General features: G+C 34.9%; 1 protein-coding gene across 17 annotated transcripts in view; it reads left to right on the top strand.

Moving 5' to 3' along the window:
* The window catches only part of Ppfia2 (PTPRF interacting protein alpha 2), a 341255-nt gene that overhangs the window by 315509 nt on the left and 8987 nt on the right, over nt 1-16759 (top strand). For 10 of the 17 annotated variants that reach the window (XM_026784468.1, XM_026784460.1, XM_026784457.1 and 7 more), the window contains 5 exons: nt 3780-3842; nt 4979-5008; nt 6542-6735; nt 9076-9173; nt 16280-16455. In XM_026784468.1, coding sequence (XP_026640269.1) covers nt 3780-3842; nt 4979-5008; nt 6542-6735; nt 9076-9173; nt 16280-16455 — 561 coding nt within the window. The remainder of the gene's footprint in view (nt 1-3779; nt 3843-4978; nt 5009-6541; nt 6736-9075; nt 9174-16279; nt 16456-16759) is intronic. The other 7 variants (XM_026784459.1, XM_026784463.1, XM_026784466.1 and 4 more) reach the window with 1 other exon arrangement.

Below are 16759 nucleotides of genomic sequence, written 5' to 3'. Positions count from 1 at the left end.
ATAAATTCCAGATAAAGGTAATTTAAAATATTCTTATAGTAATAATTGAGGTCCATTAAAATAGTTATTACCGTAAGTCAAATTCAGAACTGAAGGCCTTTATGAGTATTTTCAACTGAGCAAATAACAATGTAACTGGTTTATAGAGAGCTCTCTTCTTCCAAAAGTAAATGCAACAAGAAACACTCTATAAATTCAAATGCTGAAAAATGACAGCAGTCAAACTTCCAACTTCCACATTTAAAGAATGGGACATACTATATCATTTCTTTAAGTTGCAAAAGCAAATCCCTTTCTTAGAAAATGTTTTGTAAAAATCACGTTTTCCCCTAAGATGTTTACCCTGTTAAATTTACCCAAGTTAAATTGCAGATTAAAGATAAAACTATATTGATTTGTTGCAAAAGCAGACAAAAATGAGGAATGCTTGAGATATTCAGAATTTAGCTGCATTTGTCCTCAAAAGATTCTTTTGTTGTTGTTATTATTGTTGCTGTCCCTAGAACATTCTTCCAACTTCAGAGTCACAAGACCTCCCCAACATGTCTTTCATTTATTAATATCTGAAAAAACTTCCTGTTAAACACCCTAAAATTTGAGTTTCTTTCCTACCGGGCATTAACATTTTATGTACACTTAAAAGGACTCTTTAAAATGGTCTCTTTTTTGACTCATCATTGACGTAACAAGAAAAATACCAATGTTTGCCCCAGGCCTTACAATGATCATCAGGTATACTGTAATTATTCTAAATATTCACCTAAAACATAACCATTGCAGGGTTGAACAGTGTTTCAGTGGATTATGTTCTTGCCATGTGAGCTTTAGGAGAGAAATTTAGATCCTCAGACCCAGATTTAAAAAAAAAAAAAAACTGGGTGAGTTTTTTGGCATATCTGTAAGCCCTGTATGGGAGGCAGAGATAGGAAACGGGGAAGAGACCAGGTGAACATCTAAGTTCATATTCATCAAGAAACCCTGCAACAATAAAGTAGTACTTCTTCAAAAAAAAGACACCTAAGCTCAAATTCTGACTTCTATTTATATATACGTAGATTTATACATGTACACACCATATACATGTAAGTTTGTAATATGCATGTATTTGAGTGCACACACACACGCACACACATACACAAACCCAAATATAGTCATTGCGTAGGACTTACTTCCCAAGCTGTAAAGAGGATATAAACTACACATGGCTCTGAGTCATCGTGCCCCCAAAATATAATAAGTAAGGCATGTTGAATACGAAGTTCAGTATGGCTGAAATTGTTTAGTTCCTATGTGTGAGACAGAAGCAGAGTTTTAAAAAAAGATAAATATTACTAAAAATTAGTATAATTTTTCATTAAATTTTTAATAGGGACAGGGCAGAAGGACATAGAGGAAGATACCCAGAACTTACATCTGACCTATGTGCCTGCTCAAACACTGAAAACTTGTGCCTACACCGTGCTCTCTCTCTCTCTCACACACACACACACACACACACACACACACACACACACACACTGTTTCATGCACACAAGAGAAAACAGAGGAAAGCACATTTTAGGAAAATAAACCTTTACACGAAATGTAGGTTCTTAGCGTGCAACTTGCAAAAGTGTGGCAATCATGTTTTCACAAATTGCCTGGGGATTATGCTCATTTTTTTAAGTGAAGATAATTATACAACCATAGCTTCTAGAATCTTACCCATCCCAGAACACTTTGCATAACTCCCAGGACAGAATTTCAGAAAACCTGTGGGCCCCTATGGAAAGAGTAAGATCATCCTTATCTGGTGACAGAGTCAATGGAGAAGCTGCACACATCAATGAGCTGAGTGGCTCTGCTATTGTAAATCTGTTTCATAAGTGTATACTTTAATCTATAAGAAAACTTGGCTACAATGAAAATCTGAAGCCATTAAGGGTGAGAATTCTGTGCATATATATGACACTTTGCCCTTTTAATATTTATTTATTTATAATTATGGACCTTCACTATATAAATCTTTGTTATAAAAATGTATTTGTGCATATTATTTTATTTTGTATAAGTGCTCTATCTGCAGGTATGCCTGCATGCCAGAAAAGGGCATCCGATGTCATTCATTATAGATGATGGTGAGCTACTATGTGGTTGATGAAAATTGAACTCATGTACTCTGGAAGAACAGCCATTGTTCTTAACTGCTGAGCCATCTCTCCAGTCCCTTTGTGCATATTATTATATAGATATACATATGAGAATAACATGTATGATTCACTAATATGTAATTTATGTGAGATTTCTCTCATATCAAATAATATTCATTGTTTTATTTTTCATATAATTATTTCTAAAATTATATCAACATACCTTATTTATTTTTCATAAGGAAAATTAGACATGGTTTTAGGTGAAGTGTAAAAAGTTCCCGGAGTAGCTTGTGATATTTGGACATTGCCTTTGATGCTCCTTTCAAAACAAGGAACCAAAAATTTCATGACCTGGAAAACTTTGCATATAGATTTCCTGGGGAAAATGTGAAATTTGATATGAAACAGTATCCAATGGGAGGAACCTTAAATAATATTATGTTAATAAGTGATTTTACATTCATTATTGATTATGTGCTATACAGAGCTCATACCAGATTCTTTGCCTAGAAAAGAAAGGAGACACTTCCCAAAATGCTAGGCCATTGTAGAGAAAATTTCAGTTTATTCTGTTTTTGACTTTTGGGTAAAGCACTTACCTCGCATACCCAAGAAAAGCATATTACAATGGTAACTTAGTTACCCTCCTGGTGCTAACAAAGCAAGTTTAAAGAGAAAGGATTTATTTTGTTAATGGTTTCAGTGGGATACAGTCCATTGTGGAGAGGAAGACATTCAGCATGCAGGGAAGCATCGTAGCAGGAACAAGCAGCAGACTGTATTCAGGAAGCACATGTAGGCTGAAGTGGACCTTGAGGCCTGGCCACTGTGACTCGGTTTACCAGTTAGGTTCTACCCCCTAAAGCTTCCACAGCCTTCCTCAAGTTTCTACCATTTTGAGACTAAGTGTTCAAACACATGAGCCTATAGCAAACAATTCAAACCACAATAGATGCTTATAAAATATAGTTGAATAATAAGGAAATGAATATTTGGGTATTTGACAGTATTGGTGAAGATGAGACTTATCTTTTTTCTAAATCAAAAGTATTATAAGATAATGTTTCAGGTCTATTTCCTCTCCAAGAATGCAGGGGAAAACACATTTATTGAATTAAAAACACAACCAAAAAAGAAAACAAACAAACAAAAAACAAAACCACCAACAACAAGAAACACACCTGGCTAATCTGTTGCTATTTTCCAGACTATGGGGTTTATGGCTTCTCTGCAACAGTTGTTTCCCAGGACACTGATTAATAAAAGCACGTAAATGAAATTCCCTTGATAAGCACTTTTGGGTCATAATGTTAGAAGAAAAAGAGCAAAGCTACATTATTTTATACTTAGCTTGCTATTTTACAGTATTGAACCCAATGATCACCGCCATTTGGAACATGAAGTTTTACCAAAGCAGTTTTTGTTTAATGGCCCAAGAATTGTTACAAATACAAGCTTTCCAGCATGACTCTCTAATCATTCCCTTGAGAAAGTTAAAAAGGGGCCTTAGGCGGTTTACTCATGATGCATGCCTAGAGCAGGAGAGATGTAGTATGTGCAATGCTATTGACTGACAGAAGTGCCTCCTTTTTCTCTACCCTGGTTTCCCTTCATGGATGGCTCTGCTTCCCTTGGGTTCCTCCCTAGCCTTCAGGCAATGTCTGGGTGACCCACGAAGAAATGGAAAACCTTGCAGCTCCAGCAAAAACGGTTAGTCTTCAAAGCCTTGTTGAACCCAAACAAAAGTAATTGTATGTAGAAAAAGACAGGAATTGGTATGCTATAAAGCAAAGGATTGGGGTGTATTTATGTAGAGACATACAAAGATAACTGATATTTTGGTTATAGATTTCCTTTAGTATGCTTGTTTGGCGATTGAAAATGAAGTCATGTTACATTGTCATGTGCTTTTTTATCCTGAGCATCTATGGACTGCTCTTGAAATATGAAACTGTAATAAATAATTTAGTAAATTTAGAAACATTGGAAATTTTGATAGTCAGTATCTCCTAGCACTGAATGTGGTTACAGGAATAAATGTTACTAAATCAAACTTAATCAGTTGTAGAAAAGCTTCCATGGGATCATCACTTTTAATGTAATTATGTAGTGTCTTGGGCTATAATATTTCACAAGTAGACTTCCTAGGAAAAAATATTGAAGTGTTATATGCATTTGTTTTTTAAAAGTACATTTGAAATGACTTCAAGCATTCTAATCGCCAGCTTTAAAAATGTGATGTTTTATAGAGTCATATTTCATGAAAGGATCAAAGTTAGACAAACCATGTATTTTACCTTAACAACTTAATTTTTAAGTTCTTTCACTTTAATTCTCCTTTAAAAATTTGGTTATCTGGAATGTAACGGTGTAAAGGTCACAATGGAATGATACATGCATCACTGGATATTTGGTAGCATCCTTTCTTTGGTCTTCTTGGTTGGCTGTTTGAGGGTATGTTTGTCCTAAGCTTTGACAGAAAGATACAGTTATTCACTTTGTTAATTTCTAGTCTGTAACCTTTCTGCATTATATATAGGTACATACAATTATGTTTGTGCTAAACATGAAATTTTAAATATAACCAAAGATAGTCAGATCAAGTTTTCACAAAACTCATAAACTCCAGTATGCTCATGTGTATTTAAATTAGAGTTAATTCAAACTCTGTTGTGTGCTCTGCATTTGAGAAATTGAATAGATGTAAGTACATGCGTGTCTGCTTTTGTCATCGTACTTAAAACGTACTGTTTTGCTATTATGCTTCTGATAGAATTTTTTCAATATTCACTTGAAATTAATTTATGTTTACCTGCTTTATTAATCACTTCCTGCTGCTAACCCAGAAAGAATCTGAGGAAGGAAGCTGGGCCCAGGTAGGAAACTCATACACTTTAAGACATAGTAAAATATGCAATATAAATTTGAAAACTACTGAAGGTGATATTTGAAAACATCACTTATCTTAGTAATTATACTGCTACATATACCTAAGTGTCAGTATTATATCTAATATATTATGGGTGCATTGCTATACACCAGATTTTGCCACTAAGATTAATGTCACTTCATAGTTGGTATATATAACTGGGTAATTTCTCTTTCTTCCCCCAACTATGAATCTATAACTTAATTTCTCTGAACTTACTCTGTAATGTATGTAACCAAGATATATAATCATAGAATTTGCATCTCTGAGGACACCTTAAAAAGACGTTTTGGAGTCCTATATGCTTTCAGGTGCCATGGGTAGTATTTGGGGACAGATGTTAGCATAGCAGGTGTAAGATGACGATAGTCCCAATTATTAAACTGATCATAAGAGACAGAAGTTTATATTGAATAATTCAGTGTGTGCAAAAGGGTGCATTTTTTGGCATTTCTAAAAGTCAGAAACTGACAGAATAAATTGAGAAAGTAAATAAAATTTGGCACCTTTAAAAGGATCTGGATTTTGGCATGCTATAGCATAGAATTGTAATCAATTTTGAAACTGAAGCAAAATTCAGAATTCTTCACAAAAAGAATATCCTGATTTTTACTATATTTATATAGTTTAATTATAACTGTGAATTCATGGCATAATTATTCACTAAGTAGACAACTCTTTAAAATTAGTATCCTTTAAATAATTAATAATATCCATCCTTTAATATCCTCAAAAATTTAATAACGGTAGTCAACTTCACATTTTATTTTTCCTGTTTGAACACTATGTGGCAAGACCAGTCCTTACATTACAAAAGAGGATCAGCTTGTCTGTCTTAGTTTGTGATCAAGCCTGATATACACACATAGTCTAAATTGACTGATTTCTGGTGAAGGATTCTTCCAGGGACCTAACAGATGCTCAATACACTGTCTTCTTCTCCAAAGCATAATGCCAAGTTTCAGCATGCTGTCTTTCACCCTTGCTGTTTTTCTTTAGTTGTTTTCTAAGGTTTCTGCTTCACTTCAAGGTTTGCTATGACACAGGGACAATAGCAATAGGATCATTAATAGAGGGAAATGAGCAGTACTTCAAACATAAAAGAAAGAAAAGAATTCTCCTGGTATAGCAATGGAATCTTCAGTCTTAAAATGCATACCGTACCTCTAGCTGTATGTTTTTACCCTACCTCTAGCTATATGCTCGCCTTTGTCATTAACAAGACACATATATGAACAAAATTTACTGTTTTAAAATACACCATGAAGTTAATTATTTCTACAGGCAAATGTTCTATAAAATTGTGCAGAGTTTGCATTGTGTTAAAGTAAACAAAATGCATTCAGGTTAAATATTACCTCTCTTTTTGTTGACACATGTATCATAGTCATGAAGTTTGAGTCATGCTACTTGCTATTATCCTCCATTTACCATCTCATTTTATTGGTTAAGAAACTTGACTGCTATAAAACAATTCCAGTGTCCGGTCTTTCTACAGACCCTGGCTTATGGAGATATGAATCACGAATGGATTGGAAACGAGTGGCTTCCCAGCCTGGGGTTGCCTCAGTACAGAAGTTACTTTATGGAATGCTTGGTTGATGCAAGAATGTTAGACCACCTCACCAAGAAAGATCTTCGTGTCCATTTAAAAATGGTGGATAGTTTCCATCGGTAGGTTTTCAGAAAAAGAGTGATGAAAACGAAACCATAAACAATCTGCAGCAAACTAACACAAAATAGAAGGACAGTAGAAAGGCAGTGTTTCTCATTCAAAAGGTCTTGGAACAAGTACTCGAGCAACAAACTGAAGGGTGTACTTGTGGAGAGTCATGTTTATGCTATATGCTTGGAGTTTATGCAAAGGCACATATATGAGTTATGTTCATAGTGTGTACTTTTATTTTTTTTCTTGCTTGGATTTTTTAAAATTATTTTTTCAGTTTATGTTAGAGAATCACCTATGGAGGAAAGAGATGTTTCCGTGGTTACAATCACTAGGTGCTCTTGCAAAAGACCCAGATTCGGGTCCCAGCATCCACATGGTGGATAACAACCATCATTAAGTCCGGTTCCAACTGATCTGATGCCCTCTTCTGGCCTTCATGGGCATCAAGCACGTACATGGTGCACCCATATGCATGCTAGCAAAACACACATAAAAGGAAATGAAAAAAATCTAAGAACAAAAGAGAAATTCTATGAATGGTACCTGAATATTTGTAGTTTTACCCTTTATAAATCCACGTGGTTATAAACCATGTAACTTAAAGACATACTAGAGAAAAACAGGAAAGAGACTCTTCTATGGAGGACATAATTATGCTTTTTGGTCTTACATAAATGTTCACATTTTAGGTTATTAGCACATTAATTTTTTAAAAACTACTAAATGGTTTAATTAAAACCCATCAGAACATGAGAATAAGGGACAAATATTTGATTTAGATCATTTATCTTCTATCAGGCTTACAGGGGCTATTGCTGAGTGACATTCTTTTTTTAAATTTTGTGTTGTAGTCTGGTAGCTTTACTCTAGGCTCTGAGGCAAAGATCAAAGAATAGACAGGTCTGTTTATTTGGCGACCTTGCATCCTCATTGTCTTTCCATATTTCGTCTTTCCTCTGTAAGCATACACTTCTCCTGTATTATTTATTCTTATACGATAGATTAGGGTCTGCTTGGTTACATTGTTTAAACTGGTTACCTTTTAAAGGCCCTGTCTCCAAATATAGTCAAATTCTGGATAATGGAGGTAAACATTTCACTATATGCATGTAGGGACTTATACATTCATGTTCTTTTTTCTAGGATTTCAGAAGTTTATGTCATATTGTTATTAAAAGATATAACAGAAATATATACATGCATATATGTGTATGTATGTATGAATGTATAGACTGTCTGCTGTATATGTCTGAATATACTGCTAAATATTTAAGAAAGTAATGATAGTCAATAATTATTACATTAAGCCTAAAATTCTTTTATTTTCCTACCATACTCTTATTTCTCATATTATTCAAACTATTATTATTATGTCTAATTTTATTATTTCTTCTCCCTGGGTATCTGTGAGGTTTCCTTTTCATACTTACTGCTCTAAGGCCTTAATTTTAATCTCTTAGGATCATTTCCTTATATCATACATATTATGAGATCATTGTTCCCTAAACAAAACAAAAATGGCAAGAAATCCTTATATTATCATCCTTTCCCCCTGTGAAAATTACCCCAGAAAAAAAAATCTCATCCATGGAATGAAAATCTTGCTTTGACATATCCAGATTTCCCATATGGGACTAATTTGACCCCTAACTCCTAGCCTGAAGTTCAGGTCTACCTGGTGTGCCTCCATATCACCACATCTTTGAAATTTCTTCCACAGTACTACAGTATAATATATGATGGTCTGTTTCCCTAGTAGCCCAACCTTTCCTGCATCCTACTCTGTATAGTGTCGTGATGCTTCTCTTTCACAGCACCTTCTCTGCAGTCTCAGTAGACTTAGTAGGCTTGTTCTTTTTTTACTCGCTGGTCTTTCCTAGTGTGGTTTGCAATTTGTCCATATCCTGGACTCTGCCTTATTCCTTAATTCACTCATTTTTTTCTTCAGTCAAGAATCATTGGTTGCCGATAAAGTTGTTTCTGTCTCTAAAGAGAGACATTAGTTTTTTTCGTGAAGGAATAAAACACTAATTTGCTAAAATGTACGATAGAAAATGCTAAATTGAAGACAGAGGCATAACTGTTTGTATAATTATATATGTATGGAACTATGGATAAATATGTCTAATTAATTTCAAAATTATGAATATCTTGTTCTTTAAATATTTTCTGTGTTTTAGAAACAGTTTATTCTTGATAGAATTAAAAATTTAATCCTACCCAATTTAAGGGTGCTATTGTGTATGTAACTGATAAATGGGCTCTTCTAAAAAGTAATGTAGATCATTAACAGAGTATTCTTCATCTGCTGATGCATTTAATGTGTTTTCTCTTTTCTAAAATAGAACAAGTTTACAATATGGAATTATGTGCTTGAAAAGATTGAACTATGATAGAAAAGAATTAGAGAGAAGACGAGAAGCAAGCCAACATGAAATAAAAGGTAACACACTCTCATTTAGTAACAAATGTCTTTCCTATGGACATTTATACCTCTAATCTTAAACCTAAAATAATGTATATAATACATCCATTATCAGACTGTATTACACGTTTTGTCCCAAGTGTCATTGCTGTCTCGTCCCTAATTATAACATGGAAAAAGAAATTGCCAAATCATTTTGAGGACACACTCTTGTCTTCCTAGAAGTAGATTTATCTCTCTAAATATATGTTCTCTGCCCATGTTAAAAGTGACTCTCTGGGCCAGGTGGGAGTGGCGTATGCCTTTAATCCCAGCACTCGGGAGGCAGGGCCAGGGAGATCTCTGTGAATTTGAGGCCTACCTGGTCTACAGAGCAAGTGCCAAGACAGGCTCCAAAGCTGTCTTGAAACCCTGTGTCAAAAAAATCAAAACAAAAAAACCCCAATAAAACAACAACAACAACAAACAAACAAACAAACAAACAAAAAAGGGGCTCTGTAGAACTTTTTGTTAAACTTTTAGAAGAATATTGTCACTATAACACAAAAAATTGATGTTTTTTATACAGCGTATATTATATCATTAAGAAAAAAAGAACTCAACATAGGAAAATCTGTGGGACACTAAATCCATAACAATTTACCTGTTTACCTTAATACACAGGAGAAAACATGATTTTAAAAACAAGTATAATAGATTTCCATTTGTTCAAGACCATTAGCTCTTTCCAATTGTTAAAGAAAAGTGGTTGGAAATAGATTTCATCTTGGTTTTCAGAAAATTTTTATAAATATAAAAATTATATGGGAATTTGTGTGGAACTTCTATAAATATCTTCTCTCTAAAAGTTACTAGTCCATTAATAATTTTAATTCAGGATGTTGTTATGATACGAGACTAGCTGTTGTAATCATTCTGTGCACAAAGACCATCTGTGCTGCAAATATATTTGAAACGGAATATATTTAATAATTAACCATTATATTTTGAGTTTTGAGTTATTATAACAAAATATCAATATAAGTTGTGAAAGAAGAGATGTATCTCCAAGTTTGTGAGGCTAAAAATCCACACAGCATGGCACAGACTTTTGTGGGAATCTTTCTTGCCCTCATAACCTCACAGTGGCTAACAATTCAGGAAGCAAACAGGGGTTATAAACAATTACCTTGCCAGATAAGATTGTAGTTCTTAGCCGATTTAGTCATTTATAACAACCTATAATGACATTTTGTGTTTTAATAAATAAAGTTTGCCTGGAGATAAGAGTTCAAAGCAATCACACTAGTTAGACATAGAGGCCAGGCAGTGGTGGTGCACACGTTTGATCCCAGCACAATAGAGTACTATAAGATAGAAGGAGACAAGAGCTCAGGTTCTCAGTCTGCAGTCTGAGGTTTGGTGGACAACATTGTAGTTTATAGTCACTCTGAGGATAGGTTCACCCCTTTGTTTCTCTGAGCCTTGGTAGAGGTAAAATCTCTCTAGTGACCGACTGCTTTGCTTTTCTGATCTTCAGGGTGAACCCCAATATCTGTCTCTGGGTTTTTATTATTTGTGCTGCAACAATTCCCTTATGAGAATGAGCAAGAAGTCCACTCTACCCCCTTCCAAAGAAAGTAACCACTGCTAACCTAAGGACCCCTCAAAAATTTCCTCTTAAGATTTCTATGTTAACTTCACTATACTATCTCATTAGCATATATCATATCCTATATGACATCACAAACATCGAGAACAGAAAAAAAATCAAAATACCTGTTCACCTTAATATAGAGGAGAAAACATGATTTCAAAAGCAAATACACTATGCTTTCCCTTGTTAGAGACCATTAGATCTTTTTAATTAATTAAATAAAATCAATTTGGACATAAAATATATGATGTGGGATGTTCTTCTGTATAGAAGTTGTTTCTATTTGTTGATGAATAAAGTTGTTTCAAATGTCTTAGCAGAGTAAAGCCAGATGGGAAATCTAAAGAGAGGTATATATAGAGAGAGTAAGCAGAATCAAAGAGATGCCATGTAACTGCTGAAAGAGAAAGATGCCAGAATATTACCAGTAGGCCACAGCCTCATGATAATACATAGATTAATAAAAAATGTGTTAATTTAAGATGTAAGAACTAGTTAGGAATATTCCTGAGCCTTTGGCAAAACAGTGTAGTAATAATATAGTTTTTGTGTGATTATTCTGGTTGGGGTCACCGGGAAATGAAAGAAAGTGTAGTCTCTGTATACAAATACAAGCATCCAGAAGCCTCTGGTTTTTCTGTTTGTTTGTTTTGTCATTGTAAATTGTTTTAATCTCTTATATTTTTTTAAAGTAGGAAAATCCTTTTAAAATGTGTTTTAATGTTTTTGAGGAAATTTTTAAATATTATCTTCGTTGGGGTTTCTATCGCAGTGATGAAACACCATGCCCAAACAGGAAGTTGGGGAGGAAAGAGTTATTTGTCATATAACATCCATATCACACTGTTCATCATTGAAAGAAGTCAGGACAGGATCGCAGAAAGGGCAGGAACATTGCAGCAGGTGATGTCAGGGCTATGGAGGGTACTACTCACTGGCTTGCTTCCCTTGTTTTGCTAAGTCTGCTTTCTTAAAGAACCCAGGACCACCAGCCCAGGGGTAACCCCATCTGCCATAGTGTGGGACCTCCTCCATCAATCACTAATTAAGAAAATGCCTATCACCTGATCTTATGGAGGTATTTTTAATTACCTATTTCTTTAATTTCCTTTTACATTCCAACTACAGTTCTCCCACCACCCCTCCTCCTCCACCACCTCTCACGCCCCAGTCCACCTCCCATCTACTCCTCCTACCAGGTAAGGGTTTCCATAGGGAGTCAACAAAGGCTGGCATGTAAAGTTGGGACAGGGCCAAGTCCCTCCTACCTGCATTAAGACTGATCATGGCATCGCACCTTAGGGAATGGGCTCCAACAAGCTAGCTCATCTACCAGGGTGGAGGCCTTTTCTTAATTTGGGTTACTTCCTCCCAGATGACTTTAGGTTTTGTCAAATTGACACAAAGCTATTCAGCACAGAGAAGAAATTATTTTCCAGTTATAGTCCCATTTCCCATGACCCATGGCCTGACACTGACAAGCGTTTCATAATATTGACTGGGATTGTCTAGGTCTAGGCCACATTACCTGTCCAGAGGTGGTACAACTCTGTTTCATCTTCAATTCCTTCGCAGCTTATTTTACATAAGAAAATGGTGTGTTTTACATACCCCTCTCATCAATTAAAATTTAACTCTGATGTAGTTTTATTTGATATTCCCTGTCTCAGGCTTCCCTTACTCATTTGTCTCCACTTCAGAACATTTATCTCGAGCAATTCTGAATGCTAAATAACTTCTAGAAAGCTGCAGTTGAATACTTGTGAAGATGAATATTTGAAAGTTTTTTCAATATATACATTGTTGATCAGTTTGTATACACAATGAGTTTTTTCCACCACTTCATTTAGCTTGCTACCAAGAAGCAAGGGTGTATTTTTCTTTGTCAAAAACAAGTTCTCTGATGCTTTTTCTTTAGTTTTGGACTCCAAGAAATTGTAGGTTGTTTTAAGTGTATCATTCTGCAGTTGAATTAAAATTTAGGAACTAATGGACCAAGGGCAGATGCCAGAAATGAATGTGGGTATGACCTAACAAAAGATGCTTGTTTCGTGAGTAGATTTTGTCCGTGGGATACCACTTTCTCATGTTCTCTCTGAAGTATGTTTTCCAACTAGATTGCATTATGGCTGGCCCCACTTAGATTGATATAGAGGAGAATTGCACATTTGGCCTAGTACAAATGCTCTATTATTATTTGGCAGTTGTTGCTTAGACTGTAGCCTTGAGAGGAAGCTGCTCTGATTCACTGTGATTACAAACAATCACATATGAGTGGCTGCCAGTGAGATCATAAGTAGCCCCTGCTTCCCACAATTGATCTGATGGCATTTAGAGGCCCAACTCTCAACTCGTAATAGACGCCTCTGTTATTATGGGAAGTGTTAATTAACTAGAAGTACTAATTAACCTTGACCTTAGAAAGCATGTTTCTGACACAGGGAAGGTGTCAAGAATGTACTAACTTTTAACTTGTTGCCAAGAAACAGCTGACATTGATCGTCAGCCATTTGCTGTTTGGATCTAGAGAATTCTTATTAAGCATAAATGCCAGGGTATAGTTTTGCTATGAAAGATATTTATAATATTACAATTTATATGAGGCTGTCCCTAAATGGAAAAGTTACAGTTAAGAGTTTATTTGTCTCAATGCCATAAATGCATTGTTTTATTTAATTATTCTTAATTGCATGCATGATGGAGATTTTGCCTGATATATATTTACAGAAACAAATTAATATATCTTAGACGACCAAGCATGAAAAAGCATATTTATGTACATATTTGCATCTACACATTGTGAAGTTGAAAATTGGATATTTCTTATCATTTTGAAAAATGGTCTAAAAAAATCATGCATTTAGTAAAAGTTAGCAAACTGATGGTGTGACCTGCCCACACCTACCCAGTGGAGATAATCAATAGTTAGGAATCTACAGGTCCACAATAGAACAGGCAGAATTAATACATTTTCAGGAAAGCAGAATCTGAGACCAAGTCGAAATGGGAAATAAATAATAGAATCACAAATTTAGATAGAAGAAAAACTATGAGGAGAATATAAATTGCAGTGTGGATACATACCCAAAGAATAGATTTGTACAATTATTATTACTCCTGTGGTAATAATATCTAGGGGGCTTATATTTTCACAGAATGCAACAAATAAAAACTGAAATGCTACAATGACTGTGGTAGGGCAAAAGAAATTGAATGATTTGAAGATCTTTATATTATCAATAAAATAATATAAGGGACAGGATATAGAAGTCTTTCTTGAATCAAATTGTGTAGATTAAGTTTTAAGTATGACTTGTGGCAGAATAATATAAAATAGAACTGTAATAGGAAATTAGTATAAAACTATAAAGAAAATGTATAATGTTAAAAAGATGAGGAAAAAATGAAAGCTAAAACAAGCATAAAGATGGTAGATTTAAGTTGAACTTTCTGAATAATAATATGGAATAGAGATATGATAACTAATGGATTTCAAACAGAAATAAAATAATAGCATTGGTGTAGTGTATATGGAGGAGTCACCATAATATAAGAACAATGAAAATGAGAAGTAATGTAGGTATACAGACAAGTACTAGCCAGAGCCAATACAGGATACTGCCAGAGTGAGGCATAGGGCTGTGGGAATGGGTAGTGCGCCTGCTTGGCACCACGACATTGTTTTGTTTAAATGTCATACATGAGGACTCCCATGATAAAGGCAAATGAGCGAAGTAGAACATGTTAATAGCAGTTTTTTTCAAACAAAACCTTAGCTATGTATACATATAGGTACATATATATTTACACATACATGCATATATCAAATATATACATATATTTAAGTATAAATTTTACTCAGAAAGAATATTAACAGAAATGCTGCTTTTAGTTTGTCAGTCCAAATACTTTGATTTATTTTCTACAAGTACAGAAAACCTTTTTTTCTTATCTAATCTTGAATTCCTTAATTTCTCGTACAAATTATTATGATCTACACATAATTTTATAGTTTCTATGTGTCATTCTGTTGGTTCATAAAAGAAAGATGTAGGAGGAAGGGGCTGTTTATTGGTTCTGGGCCTCCCAGCTAGCTTATACCCAAAATAATCACACAGAAACTGAATTATTTAAATCGCTGTTTGGCCCATTAGCTCGGGCTTCTTATTGGTTAGCTCTTACATATTTATTTAACCCATTTCTATTAATCTGTGTATGGCCACATTGCTGTGGCTTACTGGCTAATGTTCCAAGCAGCACATTTCTCCAGCAGCTCCATGCTCTCTGTCTGACTCCACCCTCTTTCTCCCAGAATACAGCAATTCTTTATTCATAAACCAATAAAAGCAACACAGAGACAGAAGGACCTCCCACACCAGAAAGACATGATAGAATTGATGAATAAGACACATTTTTTTCTGAGTTTTATCTCAAACAGGCACACATGGCATTTCCTCTGAAGGTTTAATGTTAAATGTTTTGTACTTCCTTGAGATGCCGCCTTTAAACAAAGAAAAATCAGCTTATGGTGTCAATGTGCGCTGGAGCTTCTTCATTAGTAAATTATTGGAAAAATAATGACTTAATGCCCAAGTGTGGCCAGAGTGCTTAATCCCAGCACTCAAGAAGGCAGAGGCAGACGAATCTCAATGAGTTCGAAGGCACCTTGGTCTACAGAATGAGTTCCAGGACAGTCAAAGATGCACAGATAAAGCCTGTCTCAAAAAAACTCAAAATAATAATAAAATAGCAAAGTATCAAGGTTCTTTCTTTTAGTTCTGATAATTCTCTTTTACAGATAGCATCAGAAGAAAAATGAGGATCTTCTAATTATGTAATATGCAACATTGGAGTGGTGGTTAAAAACACTGCAAATAAAGAACAGCACCAGAACCAGAATGTTGATATAGATATATGTTCATATGTGCCTATAATACATACATGTATAATTTTATATGTATATATGTGTATATTGCTATATGTATACACGCATGTATGCATACATGTATGTATGTGTATATATGTATATATACACACTATGTGTGTGTATATGTGTGGATATATTTGTCTATATAGATAAAGAGAGAGAAAAAAAGAGAAAGGGGGAAGAAAAAGGGGGTACTAGATGTATGAAGAAGGAGGGCCGGATAACTATCCCCATCTGGTGGCAAAAGCACCCAACTTCAGCTAGTTCCCAGAGTCCTGACATAAAAGTAGCAATAAACACTTTCAGACAGCGTTCAGTGCTATAGGAATGCTGTCCTTTCAGTAATAATAAGCTTCTGGAAATACCATTATTGTGATATTCAGTGAAGCAAAGGCTGATTATTAGAACAGCATCTTCATGTTAACAGAAAGGTGTAAACACATTCGGGATCAGAGAGATCAGCACAAATGTCACTTGCCAGATACCTGTTGCTCCTTTCAGCCAGGACTTGGGTCATCATGCAAATGGTTGTATCTTAACATGATACATTTCTTTTCCTAGATGTTTTAGTGTGGAGCAATGATCGAGTTATTCGTTGGATACAAGCGATTGGACTTCGAGAATATGCAAATAATATTCTGGAGAGTGGAGTGCATGGCTCACTTATAGCCCTCGACGAGAACTTTGACTACAGCAGCTTGGCTTTATTGTTGCAAATTCCAACACAGAACACCCAGGCAAGCAAGCCCTTTTGTGCCGCACTTCACTGGGTCTTGATTAATAGAATAACAAGTATTTCTCTTGGGAAAACATAGGGCTGTGGATTTATTTTTGTTTTTCCTAAAACGATCTTAATTAGCACACAAGAATCCTTACATATGTGAAGTTTAAACGGGGCAACGTGCTACATGCTTATAATTCCAATGCTTTGGTGACTGAGGCATAGGGATCACTAGTTCAAAGCCAGCCTGGGATAGTGTCTTCCTAGCCTTTGTATTCATAGTAATTAAAATACATAAAAATATATATACCATTTTTATG

This window comes from Microtus ochrogaster, chromosome 24 (assembly GCF_000317375.1).
Source record: "Microtus ochrogaster isolate Prairie Vole_2 chromosome 24, MicOch1.0, whole genome shotgun sequence".
Classification (NCBI taxonomy): Eukaryota; Metazoa; Chordata; class Mammalia; order Rodentia; family Cricetidae; genus Microtus; species Microtus ochrogaster.
The sequence above is the reverse complement of the archived record's forward strand: the minus strand, read 5'-3'. Positions and strand labels throughout refer to the sequence as shown.